The 23804-nt window shown below is 57.8% G+C and overlaps 1 protein-coding gene across 1 annotated transcript in view; it reads left to right on the top strand.

Moving 5' to 3' along the window:
- The window catches only part of LOC144952398 (G2/mitotic-specific cyclin-B3-like), a 53217-nt gene that overhangs the window by 4015 nt on the left and 25398 nt on the right, over positions 1-23804 (top strand). Inside the window, exons 3-8 of the mRNA XM_078882793.1 lie at positions 1436-1534; positions 5203-5291; positions 9906-9999; positions 10818-10982; positions 19953-20045; positions 23788-23804. The exon at positions 23788-23804 is cut by the window's right edge and continues 121 nt beyond it. Of these exons, the coding sequence (XP_078738919.1) occupies positions 1436-1534; positions 5203-5291; positions 9906-9999; positions 10818-10982; positions 19953-20045; positions 23788-23804 (557 nt within the window). The remainder of the gene's footprint in view (positions 1-1435; positions 1535-5202; positions 5292-9905; positions 10000-10817; positions 10983-19952; positions 20046-23787) is intronic.

Below are 23804 nucleotides of genomic sequence, written 5' to 3'. Positions count from 1 at the left end.
CACCACACTCACCACACTCACCACCACTCACCACACTCACCACCACTCACCACACTCACCACCACACTCACCATCACTCACCACACTCACCACCACCTCACCACTCACCACACTCACCACCACTCACCACACTCACCACCACACTCACCATCACTCACCACACTCACCACCACCTCACCACTCACCAGCAGCAGCAGGTGCTCACCACTCACCACACTCACCACCACACTCACCACCACACTCACCACACTCACCACACTCACCACACTCACCACCACACTCACCACCACACTCACCACCACACTCACCACACTCACCACCACACTCACCACCACACTCACCACCACACTCACCACACTCACCACCACACTCACCATCACTCACCACACTCACCACCACACTCACCACTCACCAGCAGCAGCAGGTGCTCACCACTCACCACACTCACCACACTCACCACCACACTCACCACCACTCACCACACTCACCACACTCACCACCACACTCACCACCACTCTCACCACCACCTCACCACTCACCAGCAGCAGGTGCTCACCACACTCACCACACTCACCACACTCACCACCACACTCACCACCACTCTCACCACCACCTCACCACTCACCAGCAGCAGGTGCTCACCACACTCACCACACTCACCACACTCACCACTCACCACACTCACCACTCACCAGCAGGTGCTCACCACTCACCACTCACCACACCAACTCACCACCACTCACCTCACCACCACACTCTGTATGTGTGTGTATGTCTGTGTGTGTCTCTGTGTGTGAGTGTGTCTGTCTCTGTGTGTATGTGTGTGTCTGTGTGTGTGTCTGTCTCTGTGTGTCTGTGTGTCTCTTTGTCTCTGTATGTGTGTGTCTATGTCTGTGTGTGTCTATGTCTGTGTGTGTCTCTGTGTGTGTGTGTCTTTGTGTGTGTGTCTGTCTCTGTGTGTCTGTGAGTGTCTCTCTATCTCTATGTGTTGTCTGTGTCTGTGTGAGTCTCTGTGTGTGTGTCTCTGTGTGTGTGTCTGTGTGTGTGTCTGTGTGTGTGTCTGTGTGTGTGTCTCTGTGTGTGTCTCTGTGTGTCTGTGTGTGTGTCTATATCTCTGTGTGTGTGTCTGTGTGTGTGTCTGTGTGTGTGTCTTTGTGTGTGTCTCTGTGTGTCTGTGTGTGTGTCTATATCTCTGTGTGTGTGTCTCTGTGTGTGTGTCTGTGTGAGTCTCTGTGTGTATGTGTGTGTGTCTATATCTGTGTGTGTGTGTGTGTCTGTGTGTGTGTGTCTGTGTGTGTCTATATCTCTGTGTGTGTGTCTCTGTGTGTGTGTCTATATCTGTGTGTGTGTGTGTGGTGTCTGTGTGTGTGTGTGTGTGTCTATATCTGTGTGTGTGTCTGTGTGTGTGTCTGTGTGTGTGTGTCTGCTGCTACAGAGGTCAAAGGGCAAGTGCTGCCCCCCCCAACTCAAGCGGCTGCCTCCGTCGCCGCAGGGAGCCGCCAAGAAGCGGTCCGCCCTGGGAGACATCACCAACGTACGTAGACACAGCAGACAAAGCTCCCCCGCGTAGCCTCGACACCGCTGGGGCAAGTGCTGTGAGTAGCCAGCAGCAGCGCCTATCACGGTACACACAGACAAAGATCCCCCGCGTAGCCTCTAACAGACTGCTGGGGCAAGTGCTGTTAGCGAGCACCTCTGAAGGCTACCGGCACTGTGGCACACGAGGGGGTGGGTGGCCAGCACCACGCCCGGCCGCCTTTGTCTCCCCAGTGGCGATGTTTACTACACACCGCACCAGGTACTTATTTGAGGCTGAGTCGACCTAGGGGAGGCCCAGGACCGGTTCAGATAATCGTCACCGGCGGTGTTGGCCGTGAGCGGGAATCAAACTCGGGTCGCCGGGTTCGTAGCGCAGCGTAGCGCTAACCACTACACCCACCGCTCCCCACCTACACACAGGTACACACACACACGTGAACAACAACAACAAGCTGTGTGACCATGGCGCTTGTGCCAGCCTAGGTGCACCTTGAGGCCTCGTGAAGTGTGGAAACCTCGCTGCTGGCAGGAGGTCACGGGACAGACCCAGCAGGTGCCGTGGGTTGACTGCTGTGCCAGGCTAGGTGCAGGGGCTCACGGGACAGACTCAGCAAGTGCCATGGGTTGACTGAGATGACTTGCAGATGCACCACCACCTCTACCCCCCACTGTGCCAACTCGCTGCATTTTATCCGCCCGGCGCTCCGCTCGTTGTTGTGAGCGTCGCTCCTCCGCCCTCCGTTGTTGTTGGAGGGCGACTGCCTCCAACTGCCCAGTAGCGTCCTTCACGAGCCTCCTCCACTGAGGCCGATCTTGACACCGCTGGTACCAGTCATCGGCAAGTCCACTCAGATCCACGGCCTCCTGTACCACATCACTCCATCTCTTCTCTAGCCCGTCTCACTCACCCACTCACGCACTCACGCACTCACTCACCCACTCACTCACGCATTCACTCACGCACTCACTCACCCACTCACCCACTCACCCACTCACTCATGCACTCACTCACCCACTCACCCACCCACTCACTCACCCACTCACTCACCCACTCACTCACCCACTCACTCACGCATTCACTCACGCACTCACGCACTCACTCACCCACTCACTCACGCACTCACTCACGCACTCACTCACTCACCCACTCACGCACTCACTCACGCACTCACCCACTCACTCACCCACTCACCCACTCACTCATGCACTCACTCATGCACTCACCCACTCACTCACCCACTCACTCACCCACTCACCCACTCACTCACTCACTCACCCATCAGCTCCATCTCTTCTCCAGCCCGTGCCGTGCCCACTTAGCCCCCTCTATGCGGCCAAACAGAAGCTGCTGGGACATGCGGTGGCTACTGGGCCATGCGGTGGCTACGTGACCCAGCTAACGCAGCCTCCTCGCCTGGCCAAAGGAGCTCACCGATGGGACCGTGCCCAGATCTCTCAAGGATTTGTGAGCTCCTCGCACGATCCAGCCTGCAGGCTAAACCCAGGATGGATGGAATCGTAGGGCAGGCCGATGCGATCCTGCGTTCTAGGCTCGCGGGGGACTCTGTGTCTCTGTGACTCTGTGTCTCTGTGACTCTGTGTCTCTGTGTGTCTGTGTCTCTGTGTCACTGTGTCTCTGTGTCTCTGTGTCTCTGTGTCACTGTGACTCTGTGCCTCTGTGTCTCTGTGTCTCTGTGTCACTGTGTCTCTGTGTCTCTGTGTCTCTGTGACTCTGTGTCTCTGTGTCTCTGTGACTCTGTGTCTCTGTGTCTCTGTGTCTCTGTGTCTCTGTGTCTCTGTGTCTCTGTGTCTCTGTCTCTGTGACTCTGTGTCTCTGTGACTCTGTGTCTCTGTGTCTCTGTGTCTCTGTGTCTCTGTGTCTCTGTGTCTCTGTGACTCTGTGTCTCTGTGACTCTGTGTCTCTGTGTGTCTGTGTCACTGTGTCTCTGTCTCTGTGACTCTGTGTCACTGTGTCTCTGTGTCACTGTGTCTCTGTCTCTGTGTCTCTGTGTCTCTGTGACTCTGTGTCTCTGTGTCTCTGTGTCACTGTGTCTCTGTCTCTGTGTCTCTGTGTCACTGTGTCTCTGTGTCTCTATGTCTCTGTCTCTCTGTCTCACTGTCTCTGTGTGTCTCTGTGTGTCTCTGTGTGTCTCTGTGTGTCTGTGACTCTGTGTCTCTGTGTCTCTGTGTCTCTGTGACTCTGTGTCTCTGTGTCTCTCTGTGACTCTGTCTCTCTGTCTCACTGTCTCTCTGTGTGTCTGTGTCTCTCTGTGTCTCTGTGTCACTGTGTCTCTGTGTCACTGTGTCTCTGTGTCTCTGTGTCTCTGTCTCACTGTTTCTGGGTGTCTCTGTGTCTCTGTGTCTCTGTGTCTCTGTGTCTCTCTGTGTCTCTGTGACTCTGTCTCTCTGTGTCTCTGTGTCTCTGTGACTCTGTCTCTCTGTCTCTCTGTGTCTCTGTGACTCTGTCTCACTGTCTCACTGTCTCACTGTCTCTCTGTGTCTCTGTCTCTCTGTGTCTCTGTGTCTCTGTGTCTCTCTGTCTCTCTGTGTCTCTGTGACTCTGTCTCACTGTCTCACTGTCTCACTGTCTCTCTGTGTCTCTGTCTCTCTGTGTCTCTGTGTCTCTGTGTCTCTCTGTGACTCTGTGTCTCTGTGACTCTGTCTCTCTGTCTCTCTGTCTCACTGTCTCTCTGTGTCTCTGTGACTCTGTCTCTCTGTGTCTCTGTGTCTCTGTCTCTCTGTCTCTCTGTGTCTCTGTGACTCTGTCTCACTGTCTCACTGTCTCACTGTCTCTCTGTGTCTCTGTGTCTTTGTGTCTCTGTGTCTCTCTGTGTCTCTGTCTCTCTGTGTCTCTGTGACTCTGTCTCTCTGTGTCTCTGTGACTCTGTCTCTCTGTCTCTCTGTGTCTCTCTGTCTCTTTGTGTCTCTGTGTCTCTCTGTGTCTCTCTGTGTCTCTGTGACTCTGTCTCTCTGTGTCTCTGTGTCTCTGTGACTCTGTCTCTCTGTCTCTCTGTGTCTCTCTGTCTCTCTGTGTCTCTGTGTCTCTCTGTGTCTCTCTGTGTCTCTGTGTCTCTGTGACTCTGTCTCACTGTCTCACTGTCTCACTGTCTCTCTGTGTCTCTGTGTCTCTGTGTCTCTCTGTGTCTCTGTCTCTCTGTGTCTCTGTGACTCTGTCTCTCTGTGTCTCTGTGACTCTGTCTCTCTGTCTCTCTGTGTCTCTCTGTCTCTTTGTGTCTCTGTGTCTCTCTGTGTCTCTCTGTGTCTCTGTGACTCTGTCTCTCTGTGTCTCTGTGTCTCTGTGACTCTGTCTCTCTGTCTCTCTGTGTCTCTCTGTCTCTCTGTGTCTCTGTGTCTCTCTGTGTCTCTCTGTGTCTCTGTGTCTCTGTGACTCTGTCTCTCTGTGTCTCTGTGACTCTGTCTCTCTGTCTCTCTGTGTCTCTGTGACTCTGTCTCACTGTCTCACTGTCTCACTGTCTCTCTGTGTCTCAGTGACTCTGTCTCACTGTCTCACTGTCTCACTGTCTCACTGTCTCACTGTCTCACTGTCTCACTGTGTCTCTGTGTCTCTGTGACTCTGTCTCTCTGTGTCTCAGTGACTCTGTCTCACTGTCTCACTGTGTCTCTGTGTCTCTGTGTCTCCCCACGGCGCCCTCGCGGACGCAGAACAAGGACGAGGTGCAGGACGAGGTGGCGAGGAGGCAGGTGCGGAAGGCGGCGAGCCGGAGATGCGCCGGGGACGTCATCGCCGAGAGGTGAGAGACGGCCGCTCGCCGGCAAAGCTCTCTCTCTCGAACTGTCTGCAGCTGCCTGGTCTGTGTGTGTTTCTCTACGTCTGCGTTTGCGTGTCTGTGTGTGTCTGTGTGTGCGTGTCTGTGTGTGTCTGCGTGTACGTGTCTGCGTGTACGTGTCTGTGTGTACGTGTCTGCGTGTACGTGTCTGTGTGTGTCTGCGTGTGCGTGTCTGTGTGTACGTGTCTGTGTGTGTCTGTGTGTACGTGTTTGTGTGTGTCTGCGTGTGCGTGTCTGTGTGTGCGTGTCTGTGTGTGTCTGTGTGTACGTGTCTGTGTGTGTCTGCGTGTACGTGTCTGCGTGTGCGTGTCTGTGCGTGTCTGTGTGTGTCTGTGTGTACGTGTCTGTGTGTGTCTGCGTGTACGTGTCTGCGTGTACGTGTCTGTGTGTGTCTGCGTGTACGTGTCTGCGTGTGCGTGTTTGTGCGTGTCTGTGTGTGTCTGTGTGTACGTGTCTGTGTGTGTCTGCGTGTACGTGTCTGCGTGTGCGTGTCTGTGCGTGTCTGTGTGTGTCTGTGTGTACGTGTCTGTGTGTGTCTGCGTGTACGTGTCTGCGTGTGCGTGTCTGTGCGTGTCTGTGTGTGTCTGTGTGTACGTGTCTGTGTGTGTCTGCGTGTACGTGTCTGCGTGTGCGTGTCTGTGCGTGTCTGTGTGTGCGTGTCTGTGTGTGTCTGTGTGTACGTGTCTGTGTGTGTCTGCGTGTACGTGTCTGCGTGTGCGTGTCTGTGTGTGTCTGTGTGTACGTGTCTGTGTGTGTCTGCGTGTCTGCGTGTGTGTGTCTGCGTGTGCGTGTCTGTGTGTGTCTGTGTGTACGTGTCTGTGTGTGTCTGCGTGTACGTGTCTGCGTGTGTGTGTCTGCGTGTGCGTGTCTGTGTGTGTCTGCGTGTACGTGTCTGTGTGTGTCTGTGTGTACGTGTCTGCGTGTACGTGTCTGCGTGTGTCTGCGTGTATGTGTCTGTGCGTGTCTGCGTGTGCGTGTCTGCGTGTGCGTGTCTGTGTGTGTCTGTGTGTACGTGTCTGTGTGTGTGTGTGCGTGTGTCTGCGTGTGCGTGTCTGTGTGTGTCTGCGTGTACGTGTCTGCGTGTACGTGTCTGTGTGTGTCTGTGTGTACGTGTCTGTGTGTGTCTGTGTGTACGTGTCTGTGTGTGTCTGTGCGTGTCTGCGTGTGCGTGTCTGTGTGTGTCTGCGTGTACGTGTCTGCGTGTACGTGTCTGTGTACGTGTCTGCGTGTACGTGTCTGCGTGTGCGTGTCTGTGTGTGTCTGCGTGTACGTGTCTGCGTGTACGTGTCTGTGTACGTGTCTGCGTGTACGTGTCTGCGTGTGTCTGCGTGTACGTGTCTGTGCGTGTCTGCGTGTGCGTGTCTGCGTGTGCGTGTCTGTGTGTGTCTGTGTGTACGTGTCTGTGTGTGTGTGCGTGTGTCTGCGTGTGCGTGTCTGTGTGTGTCTGCGTGTACGTGTCTGCATGTACGTGTCTGTGTGTGTCTGTGTGTACGTGTCTGTGTGTGTCTGTGTGTACGTGTCTGTGTGTGTCTGTGCGTGTCTGCGTGTGCGTGTCTGTGTGTACGTGTCTGTGTGTGTCTGTGTGTACGTGTCTGTGTGTGTCTGCGTGTACGTGTCTGCGTGTGTCTGCGTGTGCGTGTCTGTGTGTGTCTGCGTGTGTGTGTCTGTGTGTACGTGTCTGTGTGTGTCTGCGTGTACGTGTCTGTGTGTGTGTGCGTGTGTCTGCGTGTGCGTGTCTGTGTGTGTCTGCGTGTGCGTGTCTGTGTGTGTCTGTGTGTACGTGTCTGTGTGTGTCTGTGTGTGTCTGTGTGTACGTGTGTGCGTGTGTCTGCGTGTGCGTGTCTGTGTGTGTCTGTGTGTGTGTGTGCGTGTACGTGTCTGCGTGTGCGTGTCTGTGTGTGTCTGTGTGTACGTGTCTGTGTGTGTCTGCGTGTACGTGTCTGCGTGTGTCTGTGCGTGTCTGTGTGTGCGTGTCTGTGTGTACGTGTCTGCGTGTACGTGTCTGTGTGTGTCTGCGTGTGCGTGTCTGTGCGTGTCTGCGTGTACGTGTCTGTGTGTGTCTGTGTACGTGTCTGCGTGTACGTGTCTGTGTGTGTCTGCGTGTACGTGTCTGTGTGTGTCTGTGTGTACGTGTCTGCGTGTACGTGTCTGTGTGTGTCTGCGTGTACGTGTCTGCGTGTACGTGTCTGTGTGTGTCTGCGTGTACGTGTCTGTGTGTGTCTGCGTGTACGTGTCTGCGTGTACGTGTCTGTGTGTATCTGCGTGTACGTGTCTGCGTGTGCGTGTCTGTGTGTATCTGCGTGTACGTGTCTGTGTGTGTCTGCGTGTACGTGTCTGTGTGTGTCTGCGTGTACGTGTCTGCGTGTGCGTGTCTGTGTGTATCTGCGTGTACGTGTCTGTGTGTGTCTGCGTGTGTCTGTGCGTGTTTGTGTGTGTCTGTGTGTGTCTGCGTGTGTCTGCGTGTGCGTGTCTGTGTGTGTCTGTGTGTACGTGTCTGCGTGTACGTGTCTGCGTGTACGTGTCTGTGCGTGTCTGCGTGTACGTGTCTGTGTGTGTCTGCGTGTACGTGTCTGCGTGGGTCTGTGTACGTGTCTGTGTGTCTGCGTGTACGTGTGTCTGTGTTTTTGTGTCTTTGTGTGTCTGTGTCTGCGTGTACGTGTCTGTGTGTGTGTGTGTGTCTGTGTGTCTGCGTGTGCGTGTCTGTGTGTACGTGTCAGTGTGTACGTGTCAGTGTGTGTCTGTGTGTACGTGTCTGTGTGTGCGTGTCTGCGTGTACGTGTCTGTGTGTCTGTGTACGTGTCTGCGTGTACGTGTCTGTGTGTGTACGTGTGTCTGTGTGTACATGTGTCTGTGTGTCTGCGTGAGTCTGTGTGTCTGTGAGCGGCCGCCCACCGCGCTACGAACCCGGCGACCCGAGTTCGATTCCCGCTCACGGATTGTCTCAACTGGTCCTGGGCCTCGCCTAGGTCGACTCGGCCTCAAATGAGTAAACATCGCCACTGGGGAGAGACAAAGGCGGACAGGCGTGTTGGGGCTGGCCTCCCACCCCGTCGCGTGCCACAGTGACGACGCTTGAAGCTCACGGCGGGACCCGGGCCCTCGCACGATGGCCGTGATGATGTCGCCCTTCGTCTGTTGATGGCCAGCGCTGCGGGAATGGACTCGTCTCTACGAGCTGGACAAGACGCGCAATTCGAAGTTTAATTTTGCGATGACGGATTTTGTGACGGTGGCACTGGTTACGGATTGATTGGTAACGAAACATTGAGTTGCATCGGCCAGTCGGTTACCCCGGGGTAGCGCCGAGAGGATCACTTTCCCCTCCAGTCTGGTAAAGGCTACACGGGGGAACTTTGTCTTTGTGTGCTAGACACAGAGAGCCAGGACCAGGCCTCAAACCCAGAATCCCATCGAGTCTCTGGCACGGCCATCATGGAGCCGCTCGTTCACTCAGACGACTAAGGGTGTGCCAGTCGGTGACCCTCCCTCCCCTCCCCCCTCTCCTCCTCCATCCCCTCCCTCTCCTCCCCCCCCTCTCCTCCCTCCCCCCCCCCCTCCCTCCCCCCCCCTCCCTCTCCTCTCTCCCCTCTCCTCCCCCCCCCCTCTCCTCCCTCCCCCCCCCCTCCCTCTCCTCCCTCCACTCTCCTCCACTCCCTCTCCCCCCCCTCCCTCCCCCCCCCTCCCTCTCCCCCCCCTCCCTCTCCTCTCTCCCCTCTCCTCCCCCCCCCTCCCCCCCCTCCCCTCCCTCTCCTCCCTCTCCTCCCTCCCCCCCCTCCCTCCCCCCCCCCTCCCTCTCCCCCCCCTCCCTCTCCTCTCTCCCCTCTCCTCCCCCTCCCCTCCCTCCCCCCCCCCCTCTCCTCCTCCCCTCCCCTCCCTCTCCTCCTCCCCTCCCTCTCCTCCCTCCCCCCCCCTCCCTCCCCCCCCCCTCCCTCTCCCCCCCCTCCCTCTCCTCTCTCCCCTCTCCTCCCCCTCCCCTCCCTCCCCCCCCTCCCCTCCCTCTCCTCCCTCCACTCTCCTCCACTCCCTCTCCCCCCCCTCTCCTCCTCCCCTCCCCTCCCTCCCCCCCCTCCCCTCCCCTCCCTCTCCTCCTCCCCTCCCTCCCCCCCCTCCCCTCCCTCTCCTCCCTCCACTCTCCTCCACTCCCTCTCCCCCCCCTCTCCTCCTCCCCTCCCTCCCCCCCCTCCCCTCCCTCTCCTCCCTCCACTCTCCTCCACTCCCTCTCCCCCCCCTCTCCTCCTCCCCTCCCCTCCCTCCCCCCCCCTCCCCTCCCTCTCCTCCTCCCCTCCCTCCCCCCCCTCCCCTCCCTCTCCTCCCTCCACTCTCCTCCACTCCCTCTCCCCCCCCTCTCCTCCTCCCCTCCCCTCCCTCCCCCCCCTCCCCTCCCTCCCCCCCCTCCCCTCCCTCCCCCCCCTCCCCTCCCTCCCCCCCCTCCCCTCCCTCTCCTCCTCCCCTCCCTCCCCCTCCCTCCCCCCCCTCCCCTCCCCCCCCTCCCCTCCCTCTCCTCCTCCCCTCCCTCCCCTCCCTCCCCTCCCCCCTCCTCCCTCTCCCCCCTCTCCTCCCCCCCCTCCCCTCTCCCAGTGTCCCCGCACGGGTGAAGTGGATTGCGAGCGATCTGCTTTGCAGTCCTCACGCCCAGACCGACACCGCCACCGCTCGGCAGGAGCAGGAGGAGGAGGCAGAGGAGGAGGAGGAGGTGGAGGTGGAGGAGGAGGAGGAGGTGGTGGTGGTGGTGGTGGAGAGCAAGGAAGTGGTGGAGGTGGTGAAGGTGGTGGAGGAGGTGGAGGAAGAGGAGGAGGAGGAGGCTGACAGCGGGCGGGTGTCTGACAGCAGCGAAGAGGTGATACCGCCGTTATGAACCCGGCCGCCGTCACCCTGACACGGCCACCGTGACCCTGACACGGCCACCGTGACCCTGACACGGCCATGATGGACCCTGACACGGCCACCGTGACCCTGACACGGCCGCCGTCACCCTGACACGGCCACCGTGACCCTGACACGGCCGCCGTCACCCTGACACGGCCACCGTGACCCTGACACGGCCATGATGGACCCAGTGACCCGGCCTTCGTGACCTCAGCGTGACTGCTGCCCCTCTGCTGCCCCCCTCTGCTGCTGCCCCCTCTGCTGCTGCCCCCCTCTGCTGCCCCCCTCTGCTGCTGCCCCCCTCTGCTGCTGCCCCCTCTGCTGCCCCCCTCTGCTGCCCCCCCCTCTGTTGCCCCTCTGCTGCCCCCCTCTGCTGCTGCCCCCCTCTGCTGCTGCCCCCCTCTGCTGCCCCTCTGCTGCTGCTGCCCCCCTCTGCTGCCCCTCTGCTGCTGCTGCCCCCCTCTGCTGCCCCCCCTCTGTTGCCCCTCTGCTGCCCCCCTCTGCTGCTGCCCTCCTCTGCTGCTGCTGCCCCGCTCTGCTGCTCCGCAGGCTGCCGTGCTGTGCCGGGGTTCACCCACGTCGGGGGACAGCGCCGCTCCCGGCAACGCCGATACAGAGGACGAGGAGGAGGAGGTGGACGAGGAGGTGGACGAGGAGGTGGACGAGGAGGTGGACGAGGAGGTGGTGGAGGTGGTGGAGGTGGAGGAGGAGGAGGAGTCGGGGAAGGGTGACCCGCTGCAGTGCTCCGAGTACGCACCCTCCGTGTTCCTCTACATGAAGCGGCGGGAGGTGAGGGCGCTCGCTCACCCGCACGCTCACCCACACGCTCACCCACACGCTCGCTCACACGCTCGCCCACACGCTCACCCACACGCTCGCTCACACGCTCGCTCACCCGCACGCTCACCCACACGCTCACCCACACGCTCACCCACACGCTCGCTCACCCGCTCGCTCACCCGCACGCTCACCCACACGCTCACCCACACGCTCACCCACACGCTCGCTCACCCCGCTCGCTCACACGCTCGCTCACCCACACGCTCGCTCACCCACACGCTCGCTCACACGCTCGCCCCACACGCTCACCCACACGCTCACCCACACGCTCACCCACACGCTCACCCACACGCTCACCCACACGCTCGCTCACCCGCTCGCTCACCCGCACGCTCACCCACACGCTCACCCACACGCTCACCCACACGCTCGCTCACCCGCTCGCTCACACGCTCGCTCACCCACACGCTCGCTCACACGCTCACCCGCACGCTCACCCACACGCTCGCTCACACGCTCACCCACACGCTCGCTCACCCGCACGCTCACCCGCACGCTCACCCACACGCTCACCCACACGCTCACCCACACGCTCACCCACACGCTCACCCACACGCTCACCCACACGCTCGCTCACCCACACGCTCACACACACGCTCGCCCACACGCTCACCCACACGCTCGCTCACACGCTCGCTCACACGCTCACCCGCACGCTCACCCACACGCTCACCCACACGCTCACCCACACGCTCGCTCACCCGCACGCTCACCCACACGCTCACCCACACGCTCACTCACCCACACGCTCACACACACGCTCACCCACACCCTCGCCCACACGCTCGCTCACTCACCCACACGCTCACCCGCACGCTCACCCACACGCTTACCCACACCCTCGCCCACACGCTCGCTCACTCACCCACACGCTCACCCGCACGCTCACCCACACGCTTACCCACACGCTTACCCACACGCTCACCCACACGCTCACCCGCACGCTCGCTCACACGCTCACCCCGCACGCTCACCCACACGCTCACCCACACGCTCACCCACACGCTCGCTCACACGCTCGCTCACACGCTCACCCACACGCTCACCCACACGCTCACCCACACGCTCGCTCACACGCTCACCCGCACGCTCACCCGCACGCTCACCCACACGCTCACCCACACGCTCACCCACACGCTCACACGCACGCTCACCCACACGCTCACCCACCCACACGCTCACACACACGCTCACCCACACGCTCACCCCACCCACACGCTCACACACACGCTCACCCACACCCTCGCCCACACGCTCGCTCACTCACCCACACGCTCACCCGCACGCTCACCCGCACGCTCACCCGCACGCTCACCCACACGCTCACACGCACGCTCACCCGCACGCTCACCCGCACGCTCACCCACACGCTCGCTCACCCGCACGCTCACCCACACGCTCACCCACACGCTCACCCACACGCTCGCTCACCCACACGCTCGCTCACACGCTCGCCCACACGCTCGCTCACACGCTCGCTCACCCGCACGCTCACCCACAAGCTCACCCACACGCTCACCCACACGCTCACTCACCCACATGCTCACACACACGCTCACCCACACCCTCGCCCACACGCTCGCTCACTCACCCGCACGCTCACCCGCACGCTCACCCGCACGCTCACCCGCACGCTCACCCACACGCTCACACACACGCTCACCCACACCCTCGCCCACACGCTCGCTCACTCACCCACACGCTCACCCACACGCTCACCCGCACGCTCACCCGCACGCTCACCCGCACGCTCACCCACACCCTCGCCCACACGCTCGCTCACTCACCCACACGCTCACCCACATGCTCACCCGCACGCTCACACGCACGCTGCTGTAGCTGCTGTAGCTGCTGTAGCTGCTGCTGTAGCTGCTGTAGCTGATGTAGCTGTAGCTGCTGTAGCTGCTGTAGCTGCTGTAGCTGCTGCTGCTGTAGCTGCTGTAGCTGCTGCTGCTGCTGTAGCTGCTGCTGTAGCTGCTGTAGCTGCTGCTGCTGTAGCTGCTGTAGCTGCTGTAGCTGCTGTAGCTGCTGCTGCTGTAGCTGCTGCTGCTGCTGTAGCTGCTGCTGCTGCTGTAGCTGCTGTAGCTGCTGCTGTAGCTGCTGTAGCTGCTGCTGTTGTAGCTGCTGTAGCTGCTGTAGCTGCTGTAGCTGCAGCTGCTGTAGCTGCTGTAGCTGCTGTAGCTGCTGCTGTAGCTGCTGTAGCTGCTGTAGCTGCTGTAGCTGCTGCTGCTGTAGCTGCTGTAGCTGCTGCTGCTGTAGCTGCTGTAGCTGCTGCTGTAGCTGCTGCTGCTGTAGCTGCTGCTGCTGTAGCTGCTGTAGCTGCTGCTGTAGCTGCTGCTGCTGCTGTAGCTGCTGCTGTAGCTGCTGCTGTAGCTGCTGTAGCTGTAGCTGCTGTTCCTCACTTGTCACAGCACTCGCCCCGACGTTCCGTTGACGTCTGCGTGGGGGACCTGTGTGAACTGTGTGCGCTGTGTGTACTATGTGTACTAGCTGTGTGTGTGTACTAGCTGTGTGTGCTGTGTGTGCTGTGTGTACTAGCTGTGTGTGTGTACTAGCTGTGTGTGCTGTGTGTACTATGTGTACTAGCTGTGTGCGCTGTGTGTGTGTACTAGCTGTGTGTGCTGTGCGTGTGTGTACTAGCTGTGTGTGTGTACTAGCTGTGTGTGCTGTGTGTACTGTGTGTACTAGCTGTGTGTGTGTACTAGCTGTGTGTGCTGTGTGTACTATGTGTACTAGCTGTGTGCGCTGTGTGTGTGTGTGTACTAGCTGTGTGTGTGTACTAGCTGTGTGTGCTGTGTGTGTGTGTGTACTAGCTGTGTGTGTGTACTAGCTGTGTGTGCTGTGTGTGTGTGTGTACTAGCTGTGTGTGCTGTGTGTGTGTGTGTACTAGCTGTGTGTGTGTGTGTGCTGTGTGTGTTTACTAGCTGTGTGTGTGTGTGTGCTGTGTGTGTGTGTACTAGCTGTGTGTGTGTGTGTGCTGTGTGTGTGTGTACTAGCTGTGTGTGTGTGTGTGTGCTGTGTGTGTGTGTACTAGCTGTGTGTGTGTGTGTACTAGCTGTGTGTGTGTGTGTGCTGTGTGTGTGTGTACTAGCTGTGTGTGTGTGTGTGCTGTGTGTGTGTGTACTAGCTGTGTGTGTGTGTGTGCTGTGTGTGTGTGTACTAGCTGTGTGTGTGTGTGTGTACTAGCTGTGTGTGTGTGTGTGCTGTGTGTGTGTGTACTAGCTGTGTGTGTGTGTGTGCTGTGTGTGTGTGTACTAGCTGTGTGTGTGTGTGTGCTGTGTGTGTGTGTACTAGCTGTGTGTGTGTGTGTGCTGTGTGTGTGTGTACTAGCTGTGTGTGTGTGTGTGCTGTGTGTGTGTGTACTAGCTGTGTGTGTGTGTGTGCTGTGTGCGTGTGTACTAGCTGTGTGTGTGTGTACTAGCTGTGTGTGTGTGTGTGCTGTGTGTGTGTGTACTAGCTGTGTGCTGTGTACTAGCTGTGTGCTGTGTGTGCTGTGCGTGCTGTGTGTGAGTGTACTAGCTGTGTGTGTGTGTGTGTGTACTAGCTGTGTGTGTGTGTACTAGCTGTGTGTGTGTGTGTGTACTAGCTGTGTGTGTGTGTGTGTGTACTAGCTGTGTGTGTGTGTACTAGCTGTGTGTGTGTGTGTGTGTACTAGCTGTGTGTGTGTGTGTGTGTACTAGCTGTGTGTGTGTGTGTACTAGCTGTGTGTGTGTACTAGCTGTGTGTGTGTGTGTACTAGCTGTGTGCTGTGTGTGCTGTGCGTGCTGTGTGTGTGTGTACTAGCTGTGTGTGTGTGTGTACTAGCTGTGTGCTGTGTACTAGCTGTGTGCTGTGTGTGCTGTGCGTGCTGTGTGTGTGTGTACTAGCTGTGTGTGTGTGTGTACTAGCTGTGTGCTGTGTACTAGCTGTGTGCTGTGTGTGCTGTGCGTGCTGTGTGTGTGTGTACTAGCTGTGTGTGTGTGTGTACTAGCTGTGTGCTGTGTACTAGCTGTGTGCTGTGTGTGCTGTGCGTGCTGTGTGTGTGTGTGTGTACTAGCTGTGTGTGTGTACTAGCTGTGTGTGTGTGTGTGTACTAGCTGTGTGCTGTGTACTAGCTGTGTGTGTGTGTGTGTACTAGCTGTGTGTGTATACTAGCTGTGTGTGTGTATACTAGCTGTGTGTGTACTAGCTGTGTGTGTGTGTACTAGCTGTGTGTGTACTAGCTGTGTGTGTGTATACTAGCTGTGTGTGTGTATACTAGCTGTGTGTGTGTGTACTAGCTGTGTGTGTGTATACTAGCTGTGTGTGTGTATACTAGCTGTGTGTGTGTATACTAGCTGTGTGTGTGTGTACTAGCTGTGTGTGTGTGTACTAGCTGTGTGTGTGTATACTAGCTGTGTGTGTGTATACTAGCTGTGTGTGTGTGTACTAGCTGTGTGTGTGTACTAGCTGTGTGTGTGTGTACTAGCTGTGTGTGTGTATACTAGCTGTGTGTGTGTGTACTAGCTGTGTGTGTGTACTAGCTGTGTGTGTGTATACTAGCTGTGTGTGTGTATACTAGCTGTGTGTGTACTAGCTGTGTGTGTGTATACTAGCTGTGTGTGTGTATACTAGCTGTGTGTGTGTATACTAGCTGTGTGTGTGTACTAGCTGTGTGTGTGTATACTAGCTGTGTGTGTGTACTAGCTGTGTGTGTGTGTGTATACTAGCTGTGTGTGTGTACTAGCTGTGTGTGTGTGTGTATACTAGCTGTGTGTGTGTATACTAGCTGTGTGTGTACTAGCTGTGTGTGTACTAGCTGTGTGTGTGTATACTAGCTGTGTGTGTGTGTATACTAGCTGTGTGTGCTGTGTACTAGCTGTGTGTGTGTATACTAGCTGTGTGTGTGTGTATACTAGCTGTGTGTGCTGTGTACTAGCTGTGTGTGTGTGTACTAGCTGTGTGTGTGTACTAGCTGTGTGTGTGTGTATACTAGCTGTGTGTGTGTACTAGCTGTGTGTGTGTACTAGCTGTGTGTGTGTACTAGCTGTGTGCGCTGTGTGTGCTGTGTGTACTAGCTGTGTGTGTGTACTAGCTGTGTGTGTGTGTGTACTAGCTGTGTGTGTGTACTAGCTGTGTGTGTGTGTGTGTATACTAGCTGTGTGTGTGTACTAGCTGTGTGTGTGTACTAGCTGTGTGTGTGTGTGTACTAGCTGTGTGTGTGTACTAGCTGTGTGTGTGTGTGTATACTAGCTGTGTGTGTGTGTGTATACTAGCTGTGTGTGTGTGTGTGTACTAGCTGTGTGTGTGTATACTAGCTGTGTGTGTGTACTAGCTGTGTGTGTGTGTGTGTGTACTAGCTGTGTGTGTGTACTAGCTGTGTGTGTGTGTGTGTACTAGCTGTGTGTGTGTACTAGCTGTGTGTGTGTATACTAGCTGTGTGTGTGTGTGTGTACTAGCTGTGTGTGTGTACTAGCTGTGTGTGTGTGTGTACTAGCTGTGTGTGTGTACTAGCTGTGTGTGTGTGTGTATACTAGCTGTGTGTGTGTGTGTATACTAGCTGTGTGTGTGTGTGTATACTAGCTGTGTGTGTGTGTGTATACTAGCTGTGTGTGTGTGTGTGTACTAGCTGTGTGTGTGTATACTAGCTGTGTGTGTGTGTGTATACTAGCTGTGTGTGTGTGTGTATACTAGCTGTGTGTGTGTATACTAGCTGTGTGTGTACTAGCTGTGTGTGTGTATACTAGCTGTGTGTATGTATACTAGCTGTGTGTGTGTACTAGCTGTGTGTGTGTGTACTAGCTGTGTGTGTGTACTAGCTGTGTGTGTGTATACTAGCTGTGTGTGTGTATACTAGCTGTGTGTGTGTATACTAGCTGTGTGTGTGTATACTAGCTGTGTGTGTGTGTACTAGCTGTGTGTGTGTGTACTAGCTGTGTGTGTGTATACTAGCTGTGTGTGTGTATACTAGCTGTGTGTGTGTATACTAGCTGTGTGTGTGTGTGTATACTAGCTGTGTGTGTGTACTAGCTGTGTGTGTGTATACTAGCTGTGTGTATACTAGCTGTGTGTACTAGCTGTGTGTGTGTATACTAGCTGTGTGTGTACTAGCTGTGTGTGTACTAGCTGTGTGTGTGTGTGTATACTAGCTGTGTGTGTACTAGCTGTGTGTGTGTACTAGCTGTGTGTGTGTACTAGCTGTGTGTGTGTATACTAGCTGTGTGTGTGTGTACTAGCTGTGTGTGTGTGTGTATACTAGCTGTGTGTGTGTACTAGCTGTGTGTGTGTATACTAGCTGTGTGTGTGTGTATACTAGCTGTGTGTGTGTGTACTAGCTGTGTGTGTGTGTACTAGCTGTGTGTGTGTATACTAGCTGTGTGTGTGTGTACTAGCTGTGTGTGTGTACTAGCTGTGTGTGTGTGTACTAGCTGTGTGTGTGTGTACTAGCTGTGTGTGTGTATACTAGCTGTGTGTGTGTGTACTAGCTGTGTGCTGTGTACTAGCTGTGTGTGTGTGTGTGTACTAGCTGTGTGCTGTGTACTAGCTGTGTGTGTGTACTAGCTGTGTGTGTGTGTACTAGCTGTGTGTGTGTGTACTAGCTGTGTGCTGTGTACTAGCTGTGTGTGTGTATACTAGCTGTGTGTGTGTATACTAGCTGTGTGTGTGTGTGTATACTAGCTGTGTGTGTACTAGCTGTGTGTGTGTACTAGCTGTGTGTGTGTGTGTATACTAGCTGTGTGTGTACGTGTATACTAGCTGTGTGTGTACTAGCTGTGTGTGTGTACTAGCTGTGTGTGTGTGCGCTGTGTGTGTGTACTAGCTGTGTGTGTGTACTAGCTGTGTGTGTGTGTACTAGCTGTGTGTGTGTACTAGCTGTGTGTGTGTACTAGCTGTGTGTGTGTGTACTAGCTGTGTGTGTGTGTGCGCTGTGTGTGTGTACTAGCTGTGTGTGTGTATACTAGCTGTGTGTGTATACTAGCTGTGTGTGTGTATACTAGCTGTGTGTGTGTATACTAGCTGTGTGTGTGTATACTAGCTGTGTGTGTGTGTATACTAGCTGTGTGTGTGTATACTAGCTGTGTGTGTATACTAGCTGTGTGTGTGTATACTAGCTGTGTGTGTGTATACTAGCTGTGTGTGTGTATACTAGCTGTGTGTGTGTACTAGCTGTGTGTGTGTGTGTGTACTAGCTGTGTGTGTGTACTAGCTGTGTGTGTGTATACTAGCTGTGTGTGTGTGTGTGTACTAGCTGTGTGTGTGTATACTAGCTGTGTGTGTGTGTGTGTACTAGCTGTGTGTGTGTATACTAGCTGTGTGTGTGTGTGTATACTAGCTGTGTGTGTGTATACTAGCTGTGTGTGTGTGTACTAGCTGTGTGTGTGTATACTAGCTGTGTGTGTGTACTAGCTGTGTGTGTGTACTAGCTGTGTGTGTGTATACTAGCTGTGTGTGTGTGTGTGTACTAGCTGTGTGTGTGTACTAGCTGTGTGTGTGTGTACTAGCTGTGTGTGTGTGTGTGTGTATACTAGCTGTGTGTGTATACTAGCTGTGTGTGTGTGTGTACTAGCTGTGTGTGTGTACTAGCTGTGTGTGTGTGTATACTAGCTGTGTGTGTGTGTGTGTGTATACTAGCTGTGTGTGTATACTAGCTGTGTGTGTATACTAGCTGTGTGTGTATACTAGCTGTGTGTGTACTAGCTGTGTGTGTGTACTAGCTGTCTGTGTGTATACTAGCTGTGTGTGTGTGTGTGTACTAGCTGTGTGTGTGTATACTAGCTGTGTGTGTGTGTGTGTGTACTAGCTGTGTGTGTGTACTAGCTGTGTGTGTGTGTGTGTACTAGCTGTGTGTGTATACTAGCTGTGTGTGTGTGTGTGTACTAGCTGTGTGTGTGTACTAGCTGTGCGTGCTGTGTGTGCTGTGTGTGTGTGTACTAGCTGTGTGTGTGTGTGTGTGTACTAGCTGTGTGCGCTGTGTGTGTGTGTGTGTACTAGCTGTGTGTGTGTGTGTGTGTACTAGCTGTGCGTGCTGTGTGTGTGTGTGTGTGTACTAGCTGTGTGTGTGTGTGTGTACTAGCTGTGTGTGTGTACTAGCTGTGTGTGTGTGTGTGTACTAGCTGTGTGTGTATACTAGCTGTGTGTGTGTGTGTGTACTAGCTGTGTGTGTGTATACTAGCTGTGTGTGTGTGTGTGTACTAGCTGTGTGTGTGTGTGTACTAGCTGTGTGTGTGTATACTAGCTGTGTGTGTGTGTGTACTAGCTGTGTGTGTGTATACTAGCTGTGTGTGTGTGTATACTAGCTGTGTGTGTGTGTGTGTACTAGCTGTGCGTGCTGTGTGTACTAGCTGTGTGTGTGTGTGTACTAGCTGTGTGTGTGTGTGTACTGTGTGTGTGTGTACTAGCTGTGTGTGCTGTGTGTGCTGTGCGTGCTGTGTGCTGTGTGTGTGTGCTGTGTGTGTGTGTACTAGCTGTGTGTGTGTACTAGCTGTGTGTGTACTAGCTGTGTGCTGTGTGTGTGTGTGTGTGTACTGTGTGTGTGTGTACTAGCTGTGTGTGTGCTGTGCGTGCTGTGCGTGCTGTGCGTGCTGTGTGTGTGTGTGTGTACTAGCTGTGTGTGTGTGTGTACTAGCTGTGCGTGCTGTGTGTGTGTGTGTACTAGCTGTGCGTGCTGTGTGTGCTGTGCGTGCTGTGTGTACTAGCTGTGTGTGTGTACTAGCTGTGCGTGCTGTGTGTGTGTGTGTACTAGCTGTGCGTGCTGTGTGTGCTGTGCGTGCTGTGCGTGCTGTGCGTGCTGTGTGTGTGTGTGTGTACTAGCTGTGTGTGTGTGTGTACTAGCTGTGTGTGTGTGTGTACTAGCTGTGTGTGCTGTGTGTGTACTAGCTGTGCGTGCTGTGCGTGCTGTGTGTGTACTAGCTGTGTGTGTATGTACTAGCTGTGCGTGCTGTGTGTGTGCTGTGCGTGCAGGACAAGTTCTCGCTGGAGCCCTACATGGAGCGCCAGGCGGACCTCAACGCCGAGATGCGCGCCATCCTCGTCGACTGGATGGTGGAGGTGCAGGTGAGCGCCCGTCACCCTGACACGGCCACCGTCACCCTGACACGGCCACCGACACCCTGACACGGCCACCGACACCCTGACACGGCCACCGAGACCCTGACACGGCCACCGTCACCCTGACACGGCCACCGTCACCCTGACACGGCCACCGACACCCTGACACGGCCACCGTCACCCTGACACGGCCACCGACACCCTGACACGGCCACCGTGAGGCTGACACGGCCACCGTCACCCTGACACGGCCACCGTGAGGCTGACACGGCTACCGTCACCCTGACACGGCCACCGTCACCCTGACACGGCCACCGACACCCTGACACGGCCACCGACACCCTGACACGGCCACCGACACCCTGACACGGCCACCGACACCCTGACACGGCCACGTCACCCTGACACGGCCATCGTGAGGCTGACACGGCCACCGACACCCTGACACGGCCACCGACACCCTGACACGGCCACCGACACCCTGACACGGCCACCGACACCCTGACACGGCCACCGACACCCTGACACGGCCACCGTCACCCTGACACGGCCATCGTGAGGCTGACACGGCCACCGTCACCCTGACACGGCCACCGTCACCCTGACACGGCCACCGTCACCCTGACACGGCCACCGTCACCCTGACACGGCCACCGTCACCCTGACACGGCCACCGTCACCCTGACACGGCCACCGTCACCCTGACACGGCCACCGTCACCCTGACACGGCCACCGTCACCCTTACACGGGCATCGTGAGGCTGACACGGCCACCGTCACCCTGACACTGCCACCGTCACCCTGACACGGCCTTCGTCACCCTGACACGGCCACCTTCACCCTGACACGGCCACCGTGAGGCTGACACGGCCACCGTCACCCTGACACTGCCACCGTCACCCTGACACGGCCACCGACACCCTGACACGGCCACCGTCACCCTGACACGGCCACCGTCACCCTGACACGGCCATCGTGAGGCTGACACGGCCACCGTCACCCTGACACTGCCACCGTCACCCTGACACGGCCACCGTCACCCTGACACGGCCACCGACACCCTGACACGGCCACCGTGAGGCTGACACGGCCACCGTCACCCTGACACGGCCACCGACACCCTGACACGGCCACCGACACCCTGACACGGCCACCGACACCCTGACACGGCCACCGACACCCTGACACGGCCACCGTCACCCTGACACGGCCATCGTGAGGCTGACACGGCCACCGACACCCTGACACTGCCACCGTCACCCTGACACGGCCACCGTCACTCTGACACGGCCATCGTGAGGCTGACACGGCCACCGTCACCCTGACACGGCCACCGACACCCTGACACGGCCACCGACACCCTGACACGGCCACCGACACCCTGACACGGCCACCGACACCCTGACACGGCCACCGACACCCTGACACGGCCACCGACACCCTGACACGGCCACCGTCACCCTGACACGGCCATCGTGAGGCTGACACGGCCACCGTCACCCTGACACGGCCACCGTCACCCTGACACGGCCACCGTCACCCTGACACGGCCACCGTCACCCTGACACGGCCACCGTCACCCTGACACGGCCACCGTCACCCTGACACGGCCACCGTCACCCTGACACGGTCATCGTGAGGCTGACACGGCCACCGTCACCCTGACACTGCCACCGTCACCCTGACACGGCCTTCGTCACCCTGACACGGCCACCGACACCCTGACACGGCCACCGTCACCCTGACACGGCCATCGTGAGGCTGACACGGCCACCGTCACCCTGACACGGCCACCGTCACCCTGACACGGCCACCGTCACCCTGACACGGCCACCGTCACCCTGACACGGCCACCGTCACCCTGACACGGCCACCGTCACCCTGACACGGCCACCGTCACCCTTACACGGGCATCGTGAGGCTGACACGGCCACCGTCACCCTGACACTGCCACCGTCACCCTGACACGGCCTTCGTCACCCTGACACGGCCACCTTCACCCTGACACGGCCACCGTGAGGCTGACACGGCCACCGTCACCCTGACACTGCCACCGTCACCCTGACACGGCCACCGACACCCTGACACGGCCACCGTCACCCTGACACGGCCACCGTCACCCTGACACGGCCATCGTGAGGCTGACACGGCCACCGTCACCCTGACACTGCCACCGTCACCCTGACACGGCCACCGTCACCCTGACACGGCCACCGACACCCTGACACGGCCACCGTGAGGCTGACACGGCCACCGTCACCCTGACACGGCCACCGACACCCTGACACGGCCACCGACACCCTGACACGGCCACCGACACCCTGACACGGCCACCGACACCCTGACACGGCCACCGACACCCTGACACGGCCACCGTCACCCTGACACGGCCATCGTGAGGCTGACACGGCCACCGACACCCTGACACTGCCACCGTCACCCTGACACGGCCACCGTCACTCTGACACGGCCATCGTGAGGCTGACACGGCCACCGTCACCCTGACACGGCCACCGACACCCTGACACGGCCACCGACACCCTGACACGGCCACCGACACCCTGACACGGCCACCGACACCCTGACACGGCCACCGACACCCTGACACGGCCACCGTCACCCTGACACGGCCATCGTGAGGCTGACACGGCCACCGTCACCCTGACACGGCCACCGTCACCCTGACACGGCCACCGTCACCCTGACACGGCCACCGTCACCCTGACACGGCCACCGTCACCCTGACACGGCCACCGTCACCCTGACACGGCCACCGTCACCCTGACACGGTCATCGTGAGGCTGACACGGCCACCGTCACCCTGACACTGCCACCGTCACCCTGACACGGCCTTCGTCACCCTGACACGGCCACCGACACCCTGACACGGCCACCGTGAGGCTGACACGGCCACCGTCACCCTGACACGGCCTTCATGAGGCTGAACAAGTAAACATCTTAAAGCGAATATGTGACTATGTGACTAAGTGAATAAGTGAATATGTGACTGAGTGCAAACAGGAAATCCGAGAAAAGACGGCAAAATATTGCAGATAAAAATCACCGTACACCTACACTGTGTGCAAAAATCGCCAGTGGGATGCAAGTCAAACAACCAACAACAACAACCACAAGACAACTTAGATTAATGCCATCAGTCTAACTCTGTACTACTACAACAAACATGGCCAAAGCAATACACTTTTCGAAATCACCAAAATAAAGCCATGAAAGCTGACATGGCCACCGTGACCCTCCCCGTGACACCACCGTGACCCCCACGCGCGACCCCCACGCGCGACCCCCCACGCGCGACCCCCCACGCGACCCCCACGCGACCCCCACGCGACCCCCACGCGACCCCCCCCACGCGACCCCCCACGCGACCCCCCCACGCGACCCCCCACGCGACCCCCCACGCGACCCCCCAACGCGACCCCCCACGCGACCCCCCACGCGACCCCCCACGCGACCCCCCACGCGACCCCCCACGCGACCCCCCACGCGACCCCCCACGCGACCCCCCACGCGACCCCCCACGCGACCCCCCACGCGACCCCCCACGCGACCCCCCACGCGACCCCCCACGCGACCCCCCACGCGACCCCCCACGCGACCCCCCACGCGACCCCCCACGCGACCCCCCACGCGACCCCCCACGCGACCCCCCACGCGACCCCCCACGCGACCCCCCACGCGACCCCCCACGCGACCCCCACCACGCGACCCCCCCCCTTGTGCGGTGCAGGAGAACTTCCAGCTGAA

This window comes from Lampetra fluviatilis, chromosome 67 (genome assembly GCF_964198595.1).
Source record: "Lampetra fluviatilis chromosome 67, kcLamFluv1.1, whole genome shotgun sequence".
In the NCBI taxonomy this organism is placed as follows: domain Eukaryota; kingdom Metazoa; phylum Chordata; class Hyperoartia; order Petromyzontiformes; family Petromyzontidae; genus Lampetra; species Lampetra fluviatilis.
This window is presented reverse-complemented; position numbering and strand designations above follow the sequence as displayed.